General features: G+C 45.0%; 1 protein-coding gene across 1 annotated transcript in view; it reads left to right on the forward strand.

Moving 5' to 3' along the window:
* Positions 1-17,500, forward strand: part of LOC124018705 (protein sidekick-1-like) — a gene marked incomplete at its 5' end in the record, with an annotated part of 213,631 nt that overhangs the window by 153,511 nt on the left and 42,620 nt on the right. Inside the window, 4 exons of the mRNA XM_046334058.1 lie at positions 2,615-2,809; positions 5,966-6,167; positions 12,392-12,495; positions 12,732-12,802. Of these exons, the coding sequence (XP_046190014.1) occupies positions 2,615-2,809; positions 5,966-6,167; positions 12,392-12,495; positions 12,732-12,802 (572 nt within the window). The remainder of the gene's footprint in view (positions 1-2,614; positions 2,810-5,965; positions 6,168-12,391; positions 12,496-12,731; positions 12,803-17,500) is intronic.

Raw genomic sequence — 17,500 nt, forward strand, 5'->3', positions numbered from 1 at the left:
TATGTATTAACTAAGGTAGGATAACACTGTATGTATTAACTAAGGTAGGATAACACTGTATGTATTAACTAAGGTAGGATAACACTATGTATTAACTAAGGTAGGATAACACTGTGTATTAACTAAGGTAGGATGACACTGTATGTATTAACTAAGGTAGGATAACACTATGTATTAACTAAGGTAGGATAACACTGTGTATTAACTACGGTAGGATAACACTATGTATTAACTAAGGTAGGATAACACTATGTATTAACTAAGGTAGGATAACACTGTATGTATTAACTAAGGTAGGATAACACTATGTATTAACTAAGGTAGGATAACACTGTATGTATTAACTAAGGTAGGATAACACTGTATGTATTAACTAAGGTAGGATAACACTATGTATTAACTAAGGTAGGATAACACTATGTATTAACTAAGGTAGGATAACACTGTATGTATGAACTAAGGTAGGATAACACTGTATGTATGAACTAAGGTAGGATAACACTATGTATTAACTAAGGTAGGATAACACTGTATGTATTATCTAAGGTAGGATAACACTGTATGTATGAACTAAGGTAGGATAACACTATGTATTAACTAAGGTAGGATAACACTGTATGTATGAACTAAGGTAGGATAACACTGTATGTATGAACTAAGGTAGGATAACACTGTATGTATGAACTAAGGTAGGATAACACTGTATGTATTAACTAAGGTAGGATAACACTGTATGTATTAACTAAGGTAGGATAACACTATGTATTAACTAAGGTAGGATAACACTATGTATTAACTAAGGTAGGATAACACTGTATGTATGAACTAAGGTAGGATAACACTGTATGTATGAACTAAGGTAGGATAACACTATGTATTAACTAAGGTAGGATAACACTGTATGTATTATGTAAGGTAGGATAACACTATGTATTAACTACGGTAGGATAACACTGTATGTATTATCTAAGGTAGGATAACACTGTATGTATTAACTAAGGTAGGATAACACTATGTATTATCTAAGGTAGGATAACACTGTATGTATGAACTAAGGTAGGATAACACTGTATGTATTAACTAAGGTAGGATAACACTATGTATTAACTACGGTAGGATAACACTGTATGTATGAACTAAGGTAGGATAGGATAACACTGTATGTATGAACTAAGGTAGGATAACACTATGTATTAACTACGGTAGGATAACACTGTATGTATGAACTAAGGTAGGATAACACTGTATGTATTAACTAAGGTAGGATAACACTATGTATTATCTAAGGTAGGATAACACTATGTATTATCTAAGGTAGGATAACACTATGTATTAACTAAGGTAGGATAACACTATGTATTAACTAAGGTAGGATAACACTATGTATTAACTAAGGTAGGATAACACTATGTATTAACTAAGGTAGGATAACACTATGTATTATCTAAGGTAGGATAACACTATGTATTAACTAAGGTAGGATAACACTATGTATTAACTAAGGTAGGATAACACTATGTATTATCTAAGGTAGGATAACACTATGTATTAACTAAGGTAGGATAACACTATGTATTAACTAAGGTAGGATAACACTATGTATTATCTAAGGTAGGATAACACTATGTATTATCTAAGGTAGGATAACACTATGTATTATCTAAGGTAGGATAACACTATGTATTATCTAAGGTAGGATAACACTATGTATTAACTAAGGTAGGATAACACTGTATGTATTAACTAAGGTAGGATAACACTGTATGTATGAACTAAGGTAGGATAACACTATGTATTAACTAAGGTAGGATAACACTATGTATTAACTAAGGTAGGATAACACTGTATGTATTAACTAAGGTAGGATAACACTGTATGTATTAACTAAGGTAGGATAACACTATGTATTAACTAAGGTAGGATAACACTGTATGTATTAACTAAGGTAGGATAACACTATGTATGAACTACATTAGGATAACACTGTGTGTGTGTGTGTGTGTGTGTGTGTGTGTGCGTGCGTGCGTGCGTGCGTGCGTGCGTGCGTGTGCGTGTGCGCGTGCGTGCTGATCTTGTTGAAAGCCTGTTTCCTGTCTCCTGGTGTGTCATCTCCCTTTGGGCTCTAGGATCTAAAGTAGGCCACACACACACACACACACACTAGAACAACCACCCCCCCCCAAAACCCACAAACGCCCTCACCAGAACACCAGGATTCTACATAAAGTAACTTTGTTTCTTTAACTCTCTGTCTCTCCTCCCTCTCTCTCCTCCCTCCACCCCTCCCTCTTCCCCCTCCCTCCTCCTCTCCCTCTCCTCCCTCCACCCCTCTCTTCCCCCTCCCTCCTCCTCCTCCTCCTCCTCCCTCCTCCTCTCCCTCTCCTCCCTCCACCCCTCTCTTCCCTCTCCCTCTCCTCTCCTCCCTCCCTCCACCCCTCTCTTCCCCCTCCCTCCTCCTCCTCCTCTCCCTCTCCTCCTTCCACCCCTCTCTTCCCCCTCCCTCCTCCTCCTCCTCCTCTCCCTCTCCTCCTTCCACCCCTCTCTTCCCCCTCCCTACCTCCTCCTCACTTCTCTCTCCTCCTCCCTGCCGTCCTCCCTCTTCCCCCTCTCATAGGTTATCAGATAGCGTACCGTCTGGATGCCGGCGACCCCATGCGGTTCACAACGGTGGAGGTGGGGTCGACTGCGCGTCAGTTTACAGTCAGCGGTTTGACCGGAGACCAGGCCTATGTGTTCAAGTTGACCGCTAGGACCTCTCAGGGATGGGGCAGAGCTGAGGAAGCTGTAGTTATCACCACCGAACGCAGAGGTAAGAGACACAGTACACAGAGACACAGCGCTGAGGAAGCTGTAGTTATCACCACCGAACGCAGAGGTAAGAGACACAGTACACAGAGACACAGAGCTGAGGAAGCTGTAGTTATCACCACTGAGGTAAGAGACGCACACCACAGTACACAGAGACACAGTACACAGAGATACAGTACACAGAGACACAGTACACAGAGACACAGTTCACATTATAAAGCATTACTCATAATAAACTGAGATACATTACTCATTATAAACTGAGATAGCTACATCACTACATTACTACATTACTCATTATAAACTGAGATAGCACCTTGTTCTACCAACTGAGCTCCATTACTCATTATAAACTGAAAGGGGAGAGGAGGAGAGGAGGAGAGAGGGGGAGGGAGAGAGGGAACAGATTAATGAAGTTGAGAGAGAATCAATGAGGATTTTATTGCCAGTCAGATCGATAACGATCTGAAATTAAACAATTACACTGCTGTCTCCCCTGTGTGTGTGTGTGCGTGCGTGCGCGTGTGTGTTTGTGCGCGCGCGTGTGTGTGCGTGTGTGTGTGTGCGCGTGTGTGTGTGTGTGCGCGCGTGTGTGTGTCCACTTTTATCTGTGCCAATGGATTGGCACGGAAACGCGTGATTTGCTGAGCGACCACGGTGAACCTTTTAACAGTTCCTAATTGAATAACACACATGTACACAACGCTTTGGCATGAGTCTCTTATGAACACCAGGACCACAATATGAACACCAGGACCACAATATGAACACCAGTACCAATATGAACACCAGGACCACAATATGAACACCAGGACCAATATGAACACCAGGACCACAATATGAACACCAGGACCACAATATGAACACCAGGACCACAATATGAACACCAGGACCACAATATGAACACCAGGACCACAATATGAACACCAGGACCACAATATGAACACCAGGACCACAATATGAACACCAGGACCAATATGAACACCAGGACCACAATATGAACACCAGGACCACAATATGAACACCAGGACCACAATATGAACACCAGGACCCCAATATGAACACCAGGACCACAATATGAACACCAGGACCACAATATGAACACCAGGATCACAATATGAACACCAGGACCAATATGAACACCAGGACCACAATATGAACACCAGGACCAATATGAACACCAGGACCACAATATGAACACCAGGACCACAATATGAACACCAGGACCACAATATGAACACCAGGACCAATATGAACACCAGGACCACAATATGAACACCAGGACCACAATATGAACACCAGGACCAATATGAACACCAGGATCAATATGAACACCAGGACCAATATGAACACCAGGACCACAATATGAACACCAGGACCACAATATGAACACCAGGACCACAATATGAACACCAGGACCAATATGAACACCAGGACCAATATGAACTATTCTTCAATGGCTGTGAGAAGTAGCTGGAAATTGGAGGGACCTGGAACACACTGTCGTACAAGTCGATCCAGAGCATCCCAAACATGCTCAATGGGTGACATGTCTGGTGAGTATGCAGGCCGTGGAATAACTGGTACATTTTCAGCTTCCAGGAATTGTGTACAGATCCTTGTGACATGGGGGTTGTGCATTATGATGCTGAAACATGAGGTGATGGCGGCGGATGAATGGCACGACAATGGGGCCTCGGGATCTCGTCATGGTATCTCTGTGCCATCAAATTGCCATCGATGAAATGTAATTGTGTTCGTTGTCCGTAGCTTATGCCTGCCCACACCATAACCACACTGCTACCATGGGGAACTCTGTTCACAACGTTGACATGAGCAAACGGCTCGCCCACACAACGCCATACACGTGGTCTGTGGTTGTGAGGCCGGTTGGACGTACTGCCAAATTCTCTAAAATGACGTTGGAGGCGGCTTATGGTTTGGAAACTAACATTCAATTCTCTGGCAAAAGCTCTGGTGGACATTCCTGTAGTCAGCAGTCCAATTACACGCTCCCTCAAAACATGAGACATCTGTGGCATTGTGTCGTGTCATCTATCTATGACATCATCTGTGGCGTTGTGTCATCTATCTATGACATCATCTGTGGCATTGTGTCGTGTCATCTATCTATGACATCATCTGTGGCGTTGTGTCGTGTCATCTATCTATGACATCATCTGTGGCGTTGTGTCGTGTCATCTATCTATGACATCATCTGTGGCGTTGTGTCATCTATCTATGACATCATCTGTGGCGTTGTGTCATCTATCTATGACATCATCTGTGGCGTTGTGTTGTGTCATCTATCTATGACATCATCTGTGGCGTTGTGTCATCTATCTATGACATCATCTGTGGCATTGTGTCGTGTCATCTATCTATGACATCATCTGCGGCATTGTGTCGTGTCATCTATCTATGACATCATCTGTGGCGTTGTGTTGTGTCATCTATCTATGACATCATCTGCGGCATTGTGTCGTGTCATCTATCTATGACATCATCTGCGGCATTGTGTCGTGTCATCTATCTATGACATCATCTGTGGTGTTGTGTCATCTATCTATGACATCATCTGTGGCGTTGTGTCGTCTATCTATGACACAACACAATGCCATAGACTGGGTTCCCACAACTCCTAAGGAACCAAATGTGCCAGCTGGATACACACTGATATGGTAACACACAAACACACGCCAATGGTTATAGTGTGGTGTGACTCAAAGCTCTGTTGTTCCATGATACTACCAGCTGAACTGGTAGAGTTCTGCTCTGTTGGGGGCTTAGACACAAGCTGAAGGATCAACGGACTATGGAGATCACTGAATAATACCTCTCTCTGACTCTCAGTTCAATAGACTTCATTTACATGGCCAGTTAAATCTCTCTCTCTCTCCCTATTTCTCTCTCTGTCTCTGTCTCTCTCTCTCTCCTTATTTCTCTCTCTGTCTCTCTCTCTCTTTCTCCCTATTTCTCTCCCTATTTCTCTCTCTGTCTCTCTCTCTCCCTATTTCTCTCTCTGTCTCTCTCTCTCTCTCTCTCTCTCTCTCTCTCTCTCTCCCTATTTCTCTCTCTGTCTCTCTCTCTCTGTCTCTCTCTCTCTCCCTATTTCTCTCTCTGTCTCTGTCTCTCTACCTCTCTCTCCCCCCTCCAGAGCGTCCCTCTCCCCCCAGGAAGTTGTCCGTCCCCCAGGGGGAGGTCCAATCTCGTAGGCTCCGCCTCCACTGGGTTGCCGGGATGACAGGCTCCTCCCCCCTACGGTACTACTGCCTGCAAACCAGAGAGCTTCCGACCGGAGACTGGACCAGTCACTCTGCTGATATACCACACAATTACACAGCCTGGACCGTAGAGAGGTAACCATGACCACCACACAACCACAAAACAACTAAAACCAGGGAAAAAAAACTACAAATCATATTTTTTTGTTATTGGTAGCACTGGTGCTCCTAACTAGCACTGGTGCTCCTAACTGTCACTTGTGCTCCTAACTGTCACTGGTGCTCCTAACTAGCACTGGTGCTCCTAACTAGCACTGGTGCTCCTAACTGGCGCTGGTGCTCCTAACTGGCGCTGGTGCTCCTAACTAGCACTGGTGCTCCTAATTAGCACTGGTGCTCCTAATTAGCACTGGTGCTCCTAACTAGCACTGGTGCTCCTAACTTTAAAAAATGTAGGTGCACAACATAAAGTCTAGGAGCACCAGAATATTTTGTATTTTTTTATTGATTGAGATATAGCATATATAGTCCCAGTCAGTATTGGATAGAATGCCTGCCTGTGGGGAAAACAACCTGTGGTTACCTAGGTTACCCCAAAGGAACAACAAAAAAATGTTTTCAAACGCAATTTTCATGAATTACCAAACTACATTTAAGAGAAGTAGGACTTTTCTAAATTGTCATGCCCTTTTTCATGATGGTGCTAGCAGAGAGTGAGTGCTAGCTAGCTACCGACCGGAGCATTACGCTAGCAGTGAGTAAGTGCTAGCTAGCTACCGACCAGAACGTTATGCTAGCAGAGAGTGAGTGGTAGCTCGCTACCGACCATGAACGTTACGCTAGCAGTGAGTGAGTGCTAGCTAGCTACCGACCGGGACATTTTGCTGGAAGTGAATGAGTAGCTAGCTAGCACATAGGAAAAAACCTAGAGAAGAACCAGGCTATGTGGCCAGTCCTCTTCTGGCTGTGCCGGGGGGAGATTATAACAGGACATGGCCAAGATGTTCAAATGTTCATAGATGACCAGCAGGGTCAAATAATAATAATCACAGTGGTTGTAGAAGGTGCAACAGGTCAGCACTTCAGGAGTAAATGTCAGTTGGCTTTTCATAGCCGATCGTTCAGAGTATCTCTACTGCTCCTGCTGTCTCTAGAGAGTTGAAAACAGCAGGTCTGGCACAGGTAGCACATCCAACAGGTCAGGGTTCCATAGCCGCAGGCAGAACAGCAGTACGACCAGGTGGACTGGGGACAGCAAGGAGACATCAGGCCAAGTAGTCCTGAGGCATGGTCCTAGGGCTCAGGTCCTCCGAAAGAAAGAAAGAAAGAAAGAAAGAAAGAAAGAAAGAAAGAAAGAAAGAAAGAAAGAAAGAAAGAAAGAAAGAAAGAAGAGAGAGATAATTATAGAGAGTATACTTAAATTCACACAAGACACCGGATAAGACAGGAGAAATACTCCAGATATAACAGACTGACCCGAGCCCCCCAATACATAAACTATTGCAGCATAAATACTGGAGGCTGAGACAGGAGGGGTCGGGAGACACTGTGGCCCCATCCGATGATACCCCCGGACAGGGCCAAACAGGCAGGATATAACCCCGCCCACCTTGCCAAAGCACAGCCCCCACACCATTAGAGGGATATCTTCAACCACCAACTTACCATCCTGAGACAAGGCCGAGTAAAGCCCACAAAGATCTCCGCCACGGCACAACCCAAGGGGGGGCGCCAACCAGGACAGGAAGATCACGTCAGTGACTCAACCCACTCAAGTGACGCACCCCTCCTAGGGACGGTATGAAAGAGCCCTAGTAATTAGGAATGACCTATTGTTACGTGAATATCGACTTGGAGATTTGGGCCCATATGAATTCTTTCTACTTTTGAAGTACATGTTGTGCAATATTTCATTTAAATATTTAATCCTGTAAAGACATTTTTGCTTATAATGAAAAGCTAGAATGTTGATATAAAACATTATTATTATTATATATTATTATGATATTATATATTATTATTATTATTATATATCATTATGATATTATATATTATTATTATTATTATTATATTATTATATTATATAAAACATTGAAATGACAAAGTCATCAGTGGATTACTAGGTTTCTACATTGTGTAAACGCACCACCGACATCCACAATTCTACACCGTCTCTTTAAAAGGGTCAAGTTTGTGACTGATGACATGAGATCAGTCGTTCATTTGTTGTTGTGATCATTGATATCCCCCTTTCCTCTCTTTCCGTGATTTTTTAGATATACTGGTAAAGTAACCAGGTTGTTAGCTAGCTAGCTAATTAATGAGGTACCATGACTGAGAAAAATCAACTCAAAACTCTTACCAGCCACTACATTTATTTAATAACACAAAAAAAACAAAAAACTTGTTTCTCATTTATTTTCTCCAGGTTTCTGTTATGCTGGTGAATGAGGACCCAAAAGCGACTTAGCGAAAACAGAGTCTTTATTCCAGTAAATGGCAAAAGTAATAATCCTGGAAAACTAAAGAAGAAAACAAAACAGGAAAAAAAATTAAATCCACTCGTAGTAACGAGGACAGACTGGAGACTCGACCATTGACTGCAGGTTGCTTCGGGAAGGCACCGACCGTAGCAGACTAAGACACCTGCTCACACGCAGCATCTGAAGGAGACAAGACACGACAGGGCGAGACAAGGACACAGCACAGCGAACATCATATAAGGATCCGACAAGGACAGAAGCGGAAAACAAGGGGAGAAATAGGGACTCTAATCAGAGGACAAAATAGGGGACAGGTGTGAAAAGACTAAATGAGTGAGTTAGGAGAATGAGGAACAGCTGGGAGCAGGAACGGAACGATAGAGAGAAGAGAGAGAGGGAGGGGGAGAGAGAGGGATAGAAAAAGGGAACAAACCTAATAAGACCAGCAGGGGGAAACGAACAGAAGGGAAAGCACAAGGACAAGACAATCTATGACAAAACATGACAGTTTCATTGTTTTTTCTCTAGGTTTTCACTGTAGAATATCTATATATATTTACCTTTTTGGTAAAAGTACAGTGATCTCCATGGTAACCGTTGTTATAGAAAAACAACTAGATTGGATGTTCTAGGTCTTACATGTTTAAACCACATCAGGATCAACAGCCTTTGGAAGTGTAGTAGTTCTATCATTTCAGTTGTTGCACCTCAGAAGAATGATGTTTGGCTGGCTGTTTTTTTTCTGGAAACTTACCATGGAGATCGCTGTCCTTTGTAGATGAGCCGACTTTGTAGTTAAGATTTTCATTTAGAAAGTTTTATGGGGAAAAGCCTTTAGACTGTTGCGGCATCGCTAACTGGTTTCACAAAGTGTTAGACACAGGTCGTTCCCATGCCGTTACGGATTCAGAGAGTTGCAGGAAATACAAATCATTGATGCGTTCTTTAATATTCTTTACATGTAGGCTTTGGATTGAAGGAATCTGCTCTGGCTGTTTCCTCCAGGCCTCTGAAACAACGGGGGGAGGGGGAGAGAGAGAGAGAGAGAGAGAGAGAGAGAGAGAGAGAGAGAGAGAGACAGAGAGACACAGAGAGACACAGAGAGACACACAGAGAAAGACACAGAGAGGGAGAGACACAGAGAGAGACACACAGAGAGAGAGACACTGAGAGAAACACACAGAGAGAGAGACACAGAAAGAGACACAGAGAGAGACACAGACAAAGACAGAGACACAGAGAGAGAGACACGGAGAGACACACAGAGAAAGACACAGAGAGAGAGACACAGAGAGAGAGAGAGAGAGACAGAGAGAGAGACACAGAGATAGAGACACAGCAAGAGAGAGACACAGATAGAGAGAGAGAGAGAGACAGAGACAGAGACAGAGAGAGAGACACAGAGATAGAGACACAGCAAGAGAGAGACACAGATAGAGAGATGGAGGAAGGAAATCATAAGATCTCTCTACCTCTCTCTCTCACTACCTCTCCACCCCCCACCCTCTCGCTCTCTCTCTCTCTCACTACCTCTCCACCCCCCACCCTCTCGCTCTCTCTCTCTCTCACTACCTCTCCACCCCCCACCCTCTCGCTCTCTCTCTCTCTCACTACCTCTCCACCCCCCACCCTCTCGCTCTCTCTCTCTCTCACTACCTCTCCACCCCCCACCCTCTCGCTCTTTCTCTCTCTGTCTCTGTCTCTGTCTCTGTCTCTGTCTCTCTCTCTCTCTGTCTCTCTCTCTCTGTCTCTCTCTCTCCCTCTCTCTCTCTCCTCTCTCTCTCTCTCTCTGTCTCTGTCTCTGTCTCTGTCTCTGTCTCTGTCTCTGTCTCTGTCTCTCTCTGTCTCTGTCTCTCTCTCTCTCTCTCTCTCTCTCTGTCTCTCTCTCTCTCTCTCTCTCTCTCTCTCTCTCTCTCTCTCTCTCTCTCTCTCTCTCTCTCTCTCTCTCTCTCTGTCTCTGTCTCTGTCTCTGTCTCTGTCTCTGTCTCTCTGTCTCTGTCTCTCTCTGTCTCTCTCTCTCTCTGTCTCTCTCTCTCTCTGTCTCTCTCTCTCCCTCTCTCTCTCTCCCTCTCTCCCCTCTCTCTCTCTCTCTCTCTCTCTCTCTGTCTCTGTCTCTGTCTCTCTCTCTGTCTCTCTCTCTCTCTGTCTCTCTCTCTCTCTCTCTCCCTCTCTCCCTCTCTCTCTCTCTCTCTCTCTCTCTCTCTGTCTCTGTCTCTGTCTCTGTCTCTGTCTCTCTCTCCCTCTCTCTCTCTGTCTCTCTCTCTCTCTCTCTCTCTCTCTCTCTCTCTCTCCCTCTCTCCCTCTCTCTCTCCCTCTCTCCCTCTCTCTCTCTCTCTCTCTCTCTCTCCCTCTCTGTCTCTGTCTCTCCCTCTCTCTCTCCCTCTCTCTTTTTGCTGTTGTAGTTTATGTTGTTGATTGCTTTAGTTCACAAGGATTTAGACACTCCAGATTACACACATTCAGACACACACACACACACACACATATTATTTATCCCTAATGGTTGTTTTCATCATAGTCCCCAGGCCCAGTGCTGCTGCCATCCCGCCCCCTCTGAGGCAGCTGTCTTTGATGTTATATTCCTACGATACCCACAATTCCCCAGGAACACTTCCTGTCCCCCTCCACGGTCACATTACCATACAGTCACAACAAAATATTAAAGTCAATTCAATTCAGGGGGCTTTATTGGCATGGGGAACATGTGTTAACATTGCCAAAGCAAGTGAAGTAGATAATATACAAAAGTGAAATAAACAATAAAAATGAACAGTAAACATTACACATACAGAAGTTTCAAAACAATAAAGACATTACAAATGTCATATTATATATATATATATACAGTGTTGTAATGATGTGCAAATAGTTAAAGTACAAAAGGGAAAATAAATAAGAATAAATATAGGTTGTATTTACAATGGTGTTTGTTCTTCACTGGTTGCCGTTTTCTTGTGGCAACAGGTCACACATCTCACTGCTGTGATGGAGCACTGTGGTATTTCACCCAGTAGATATGGGAGTTTATCAAAATGCATCAAAATTGGAAAAAGCTCAGTTTCCACCTCATTTTGTGGGCAGTGAGCACATAGCCTGTCTTCTCTTGAGAGCCATGTCTGCCTACGTTGACCTTTCTCAATAGCAAGGCTATGCTCACTGAGTCTGGACATAGTCAAAGCTTTCCTTAATTTTGGGTCAGTCACAGTGGTCTGCCGCTGTTTAGGGCCAAATAGCATTCTAGACTGCTCCGTTTTTTGGTTCATTCTTTCCAATGTGTCAAGTAATTATCTTTTTGTTTTCTCATGATTTGGTTGGGTCTAATTGTGTTGCTGTCCTGTGAACAGAGCCCCAGGACCAGCTTGATTAGGGGACTCTTCTCCAGGTTCAACTCTCTCGCTCTCTCTCTCTCTCTCTCTCTGTCTCTCTCTCTCGCTCTCTCTCTCGCGCTCTCTCTCTCTCTCTGTCTCTCTCTTGCTCTCTCTCTGTCTCTCTCTCTCTCGCTCTCTCGCTCTCTCTCTCTCTCTGTCTCTGTCTCTCTCTCTCTCTGGCTCTGTCTCTCTGTCTCTCTCTCTCTCTGTCTTTCTGGTTGGGCCCTAGCCAGGCCATCTATACCATCTACTGCATCTTGCCGCTCGACCATCGCTCATCCATATATTTATAAGTAGATATTCTTATTCCATCCCTTTAAATTTGTGTGTATTAGGTAGTTGTTGTGGAATTGTTAGATTACTTGATAGATATTACTGCACTGTCGGAACTAGAAGCACAAGCATTTCGCTACACTCGCATTAACATCTGCTAACCATGTGTACGTGACTCCCGCTTCTACAGGAGAATATTCTATGTGACTGTTAAGTGAGTTTATGTGTTTTACAGACTGAAACCCTTCACGTCGTACAAGCTGAGGATGCTGGCAACCAACGATGTAGGAGACAGCAACTACAGCAAAGAGACGGAGACTGTTATCACACTACAGGATGGTAGGAGACAGGAAGGAGGGAGGGAGGGAGGGAGGGAGGGAGGGAGGGAGGGAGGGAGGGAGGGAGGGAGGGAGGGAGGGGGAGGGAGGGAGGGAGGGAGGAGGGAGGGAGGGAGGGAGGGAGGGAGGGAGGGAGGGAGGGAGGAAAATTACTCTGTTTTATATTGTCCAAATTAAGATTTTTCCATTTTCTGTCCATCTGTCCATCTCTCTTTCTTCATCTCTCCCTCTGTCTAGTTCCTGAGGAGGCTCCAGTGATAGTATCAGTCAAACCCTCTACTACTACCTCTGTTCTGGTGCAGTGGCAGGTACACACACACCCCGCGAAACACACACACACACACACACAGAACACACTAAACACATCCAGTTCGCTCAAGATTTACTTTGAAATTGGACATCTGTTGGGAACTGGGAACTGGGAAATGCATTCAAAACTGACCACTAGGCTTTACCTAGCATAGACTTGTAGATAACCTGTAGCCACTAGGCTTTACCTAGCATAGACTTGTAGATAACCTGTAGCCACTAGGCTTTACCTAGCATAGACTTGTAGATAACCTGTAGCCACTAGGGGGAGTGAACTAGGCTTTACCTAGCATAGACTTGTAGATAACCTGTAGCCACTAGGCTTTACCTAGCATAGACTTGTAGATAACCTATAGCCACTAGGCTTTACCTAGCATAGACTTGTAGATAACCTGTAGCCACTAGGGGGAGTGAACTAGGCTTTACCTAGCATAGACTTGTAGATAACCTATAGCCACTAGGCTTTACCTAGCATAGACTTGTAGATAACCTGTAGCCACTAGGGGGAGTGAACTAGGCTTTACCTAGCATAGACTTGTAGATAACCTGTAGCCACTAGGCTTTACCTAGCATAGACTTGTAGATAACCTGTAGCCACTAGGGGGAGTGAACTAGGCTTTACCTAGCATAGACTTGTAGATAACCTATAGCCACTAGGCTTTACCTAGCATAGACTTGTAGATAACCTGTAGCCACTAGGCTTTACCTATGATAGACTTGTAGATAACCTGTAGCCACTAGGCTTTACCTAGCATAGACTTGTAGATAACCTGTAGCCACTAGGGGGAGTGAGCGTTTAATGTTTGGAGCAACTTGGAACTTTGACCTTTGGATTAAAGGGAGATATGAGTCTCCAGCTTCAGTGATTTTTTGCAATTCGTTCCAGTCATTGGCAGCAGAGAACTGGAAGGAAAGGCGGCCAAAGGGAGTGTTGGCTTTGAGGATGACCAGTGAAATATACAGTGCCTTGCGAAAGTATTCGGCCCCCTTGAACTTTGCGACCTTTTGCCACATTTCAGGCTTCAAACATAAAGATAGAAAACTGTATTTTTTGTGAAGAATCAACAACAAGTGGGACACAATCATGAAGTGGAACGACATTTATTGGATATTTCCAACTTTTTTAACAAATCAAAAACTGAAAAATTGGGCGTGCAGAATTATTCAGACCCCTTAAGTTAATACTTTGTAGCGCCACCTTTTGCTGCGATTACAGCTGTAAGTCGCTTGGGGTATGTCTCTATCAGTTTTGCACATCGAGAGACTGAAATTCTTTCCCATTCCTCCTTGCAAAACAGCTCGAGCTCAGTGAGGTTGGATGGAGAGCATTTGTGAACAGCAGTTTTCAGTTCTTACCACAGATTCTCGATTGGATTCAGGTCTGGACTTTGACTTCGCCATTCTAACACCTGGATATGTTTATTTTTGAACCATTCCATTGTAGATTTTGCTTTATGTTTTGGATCATTGTCTTGTTGGAAGACAAATCTCCGTCCCAGTCTCAGGTGGGGCGGCAACGTAGCCTAGTGGTTAGAGCGTTGGACTAGTAACCTGAAGGTTGCGAGTTCAAACCCCCGAGCTGACAAGGTACAAATCTGTCGTTCTGCCCCTGAACAGGCAGTTAACTCACTGTTCCCAGGCCGTCATTGAAAATAAGAATGTGTTCTTAACTATATATATATATATATATATATGCCATTTAGCAGACGCTTTTATCCAAAGCGACTTACAGTCAAAAAATACAGTTTTATATCTTTATGTTTGAAGCCTGAAATGTGGCAAAAGGTCGCAAAGTTCAAGGGGGCCGAATACTTTCGCAAGGCACTGTACCTGCTGGAGCGTGTGCTACGGGTGGGTGCTGCTATGGAGACCAGTGAGCTGAGATAAGGTGGGGCTTTACCTAGCATAGACTTATAGATGACCTGGAGCCAGTGGGTTTGGCGACGAATATGTAGCGAGGGCCAGCCAACGAGAGCATACATGTCACAGTGGTGGGTAGTATATGGGGCTTTGGTGACAAAACGGATGGCACTGTGATAGACTACATCCAGTTTGCTGAGTAGAGTGTTGGAGGCTATTTTGTAAATGTCTTTGTAAATCGCCAAAGTCAAGGATTGGTAGAATAGTCCGTTTTACGAGGGTATGTTTGGCAGCATGAGTGAAGAAAGCTTTGCTGAGAAATAGGAAGCCGATTCTAGATTTAATTTTGGATTTGAGATGCTTAATGTGAGTCTGGAAGGACAGTTTACAGTCTAGCCAGACACCTATAATATGTGGACAACTACAAATACGTATTCTAAGTCCGAACCGTCCAGAGTAGTGATGCTAGTCGGGTGGGCGGGTGCGGGCAGCGAACGGTTAAAGAGCATGCATTTGGTTTTACTAGCATTTTAAAGCAGTTGTAGGCCACGGAAGGAGAGTTGTATGGGATTAAAGCTCATTTGGAGGTTTGTTAACACAGTGTCGAAAGATGGGCCAGATGTATACAGAATGGTATCGTCTGAGTAGAGGTGGATCAGGTAATCACCAGCAGCAAGAGCGAAATCATTGATGTATTCAGAGAAAAGAGTCGGCCTGAGAATTGAACCCTGTGGCACCTCCATAGAGATCGCCAGAGGTCCGGACAACAGGCCCTCCGATTTGACACACTGAACTCTATCAGAGAAGTAGTTGGTGAACCAGGCGAGGCAATCATTTGAGAAACCAAGGCTGTTGTGTCTGCCAATAAGAATGCGGTGATTGACAGAGTCGAAAGCCTTGCCCAGGTTGATGAAGACGGCTGCACAGTACTGTCTTTTATCGATGGCGGATATTATATCGTTTAGGACCTGGAGCGTGGCTGAGGTGCACCCATGACCAGCTCAGAAACCAGATTGCATAGTGGAGAAGGTACGGTGGGATTCGAACTGGTCGGTGATCTGTTTGTTAACTTGGTTTTAGAAGATTTTAGAAAGGCAGGGCAGGATGGATATAGGTCTGTAACAGTTTGGGTCTAGAGTGTCTCCCCCTTTGAAGAGGGGGATGACCGCGGCTTTCCAATCTTTGGGGATCTCAGACGACACAACAGAGAGGTTGAACAGGCTAGTAACAGGGGTTGCAACCATTTCAGCGGATAATTTTAGAAAGAGAGGGTTCAGATTGTCTAGTCCTGCTGATTTGTAGGGATCCTGTTTTGGGACTTTACAGAGTCCCTAAACATTCTGGAATTAGTGCTATAGGATGCAGATTTCTGTTTGAAAAAGCCTTAGCTTTCCTATCTGACTGTGTATATTGGTTCCTGACTTCCTTGAAAAGTTGCATATCGCTGTTTGATGCTAATGCCACAGGATGTTTTTGTGCTGGTCGAGGGCAGTCAAGTGAACCATCTATTGGGGGGCTTATTTAAGATGGTGAGGAAAGCACTTTTAAAGAGCAGGCATCCTCTACTAATGGAATGAGGTCATTATCCTTCCAGGATACCTGGGCCAGGTCGATTAGAAAGGCCTGCTTGCTGAAGTGTTTTAGGGAGCGTTTAACAGTGATGAGGGGTGGTCGTTTGACCACGGACGCAGGCAATGAGGCAGTGATCGCTGAGATCCTGGTTGAAGACAGCAGAGGTGTATTTAGAGGGCAAGTTGGTCAGGATGATATCTATGAGGGTGCCCATGGTTATGGATTTAGGGTTGTACCTGGTAAATTCCTTGATAATTTGTGTGAGATTGTGTTAAGCATATCCCAGTTTAGGTCACCTAACAGTACGAACTCTGAAGACAGATCGGGAGCAATCATTTCACATATGGTGTCCAGGGCACAGCTGGGGGCTGAGGGGGGTCTATAACAAGCGACAACGGTGAGAGACTTGTTTCTGGAAAGGTGGATTTTTAAAAGTAGAAGCTCTAATTGTTTGGGCGCAGACCTGAATAGTGTGACAGAACACTGCAGGCTATCTCTGCAGTAGATTGCAACTCCACCCCCTTTGGCAGTTCTATCTTGTCAGAAAATGTTGGGCATTCCTAAACCAGGATTCAGACACGGCTCGGACATCAGGGTTGGCAGAGTGTGATAAAGCATTGAATAATGTAAACTTACGGAGGAGGCTTCTGATGTTAACATGCATGAAACCAAGGCTTTTACAGTTACAGAAGTCAACAAATGAGAGCACCTGGGGAATAGGTGTGGTGCTGGGGGCTGCAGGGCCTGGGGATTAGGTGTGGTGCTGGGGGCTGCAGGGCCTGGGGAATAGGTGTGGTGCTGGGGGCTACAGGGCCTGGGGAATAGGTGTGGTGCTGGGGGCTGCAGGGCCTGGGGAATAGGTGTGGTGCTGGGGGCTGCAGGGCCTGGGGAATGGGAGTGGTGCTGGGGGCTGCAGGGCCTGGGGAATAGGTGTGGTGCTGGGGGCTGCAGGGCCTGGGGAATAGGTGTGGTGCTGGGGGCTGCAGGGCCTGGGGAATAGGTGTGGTGCTGGGGGCTACGGGGCCTGGGGAATAGGTGTGGTGCTGGGGGCTGCAGGGCCTGGGGAATAGGTGTGGTGCTGGGGGCTATGGGGCCTGGGGAATAGGTGTGGTGCTGGGGGCTATGGGGCCTGGGGAATAGGTGTGGTGCTGGGGGCTGCAGGGCCTGGTGAATAGGTGTGGTGCTGGGGGCTGCAGGGCCTGGGGAATAGGTGTGGTGCTGGGGGCTACGGGGCCTGGGGAATAGGTGTGGTGCTGGGGGCTACA

Source organism: Oncorhynchus gorbuscha, unplaced genomic scaffold, assembly GCF_021184085.1.
Source record: "Oncorhynchus gorbuscha isolate QuinsamMale2020 ecotype Even-year unplaced genomic scaffold, OgorEven_v1.0 Un_scaffold_564, whole genome shotgun sequence".
In the NCBI taxonomy this organism is placed as follows: Eukaryota; Metazoa; Chordata; class Actinopteri; order Salmoniformes; family Salmonidae; genus Oncorhynchus; species Oncorhynchus gorbuscha.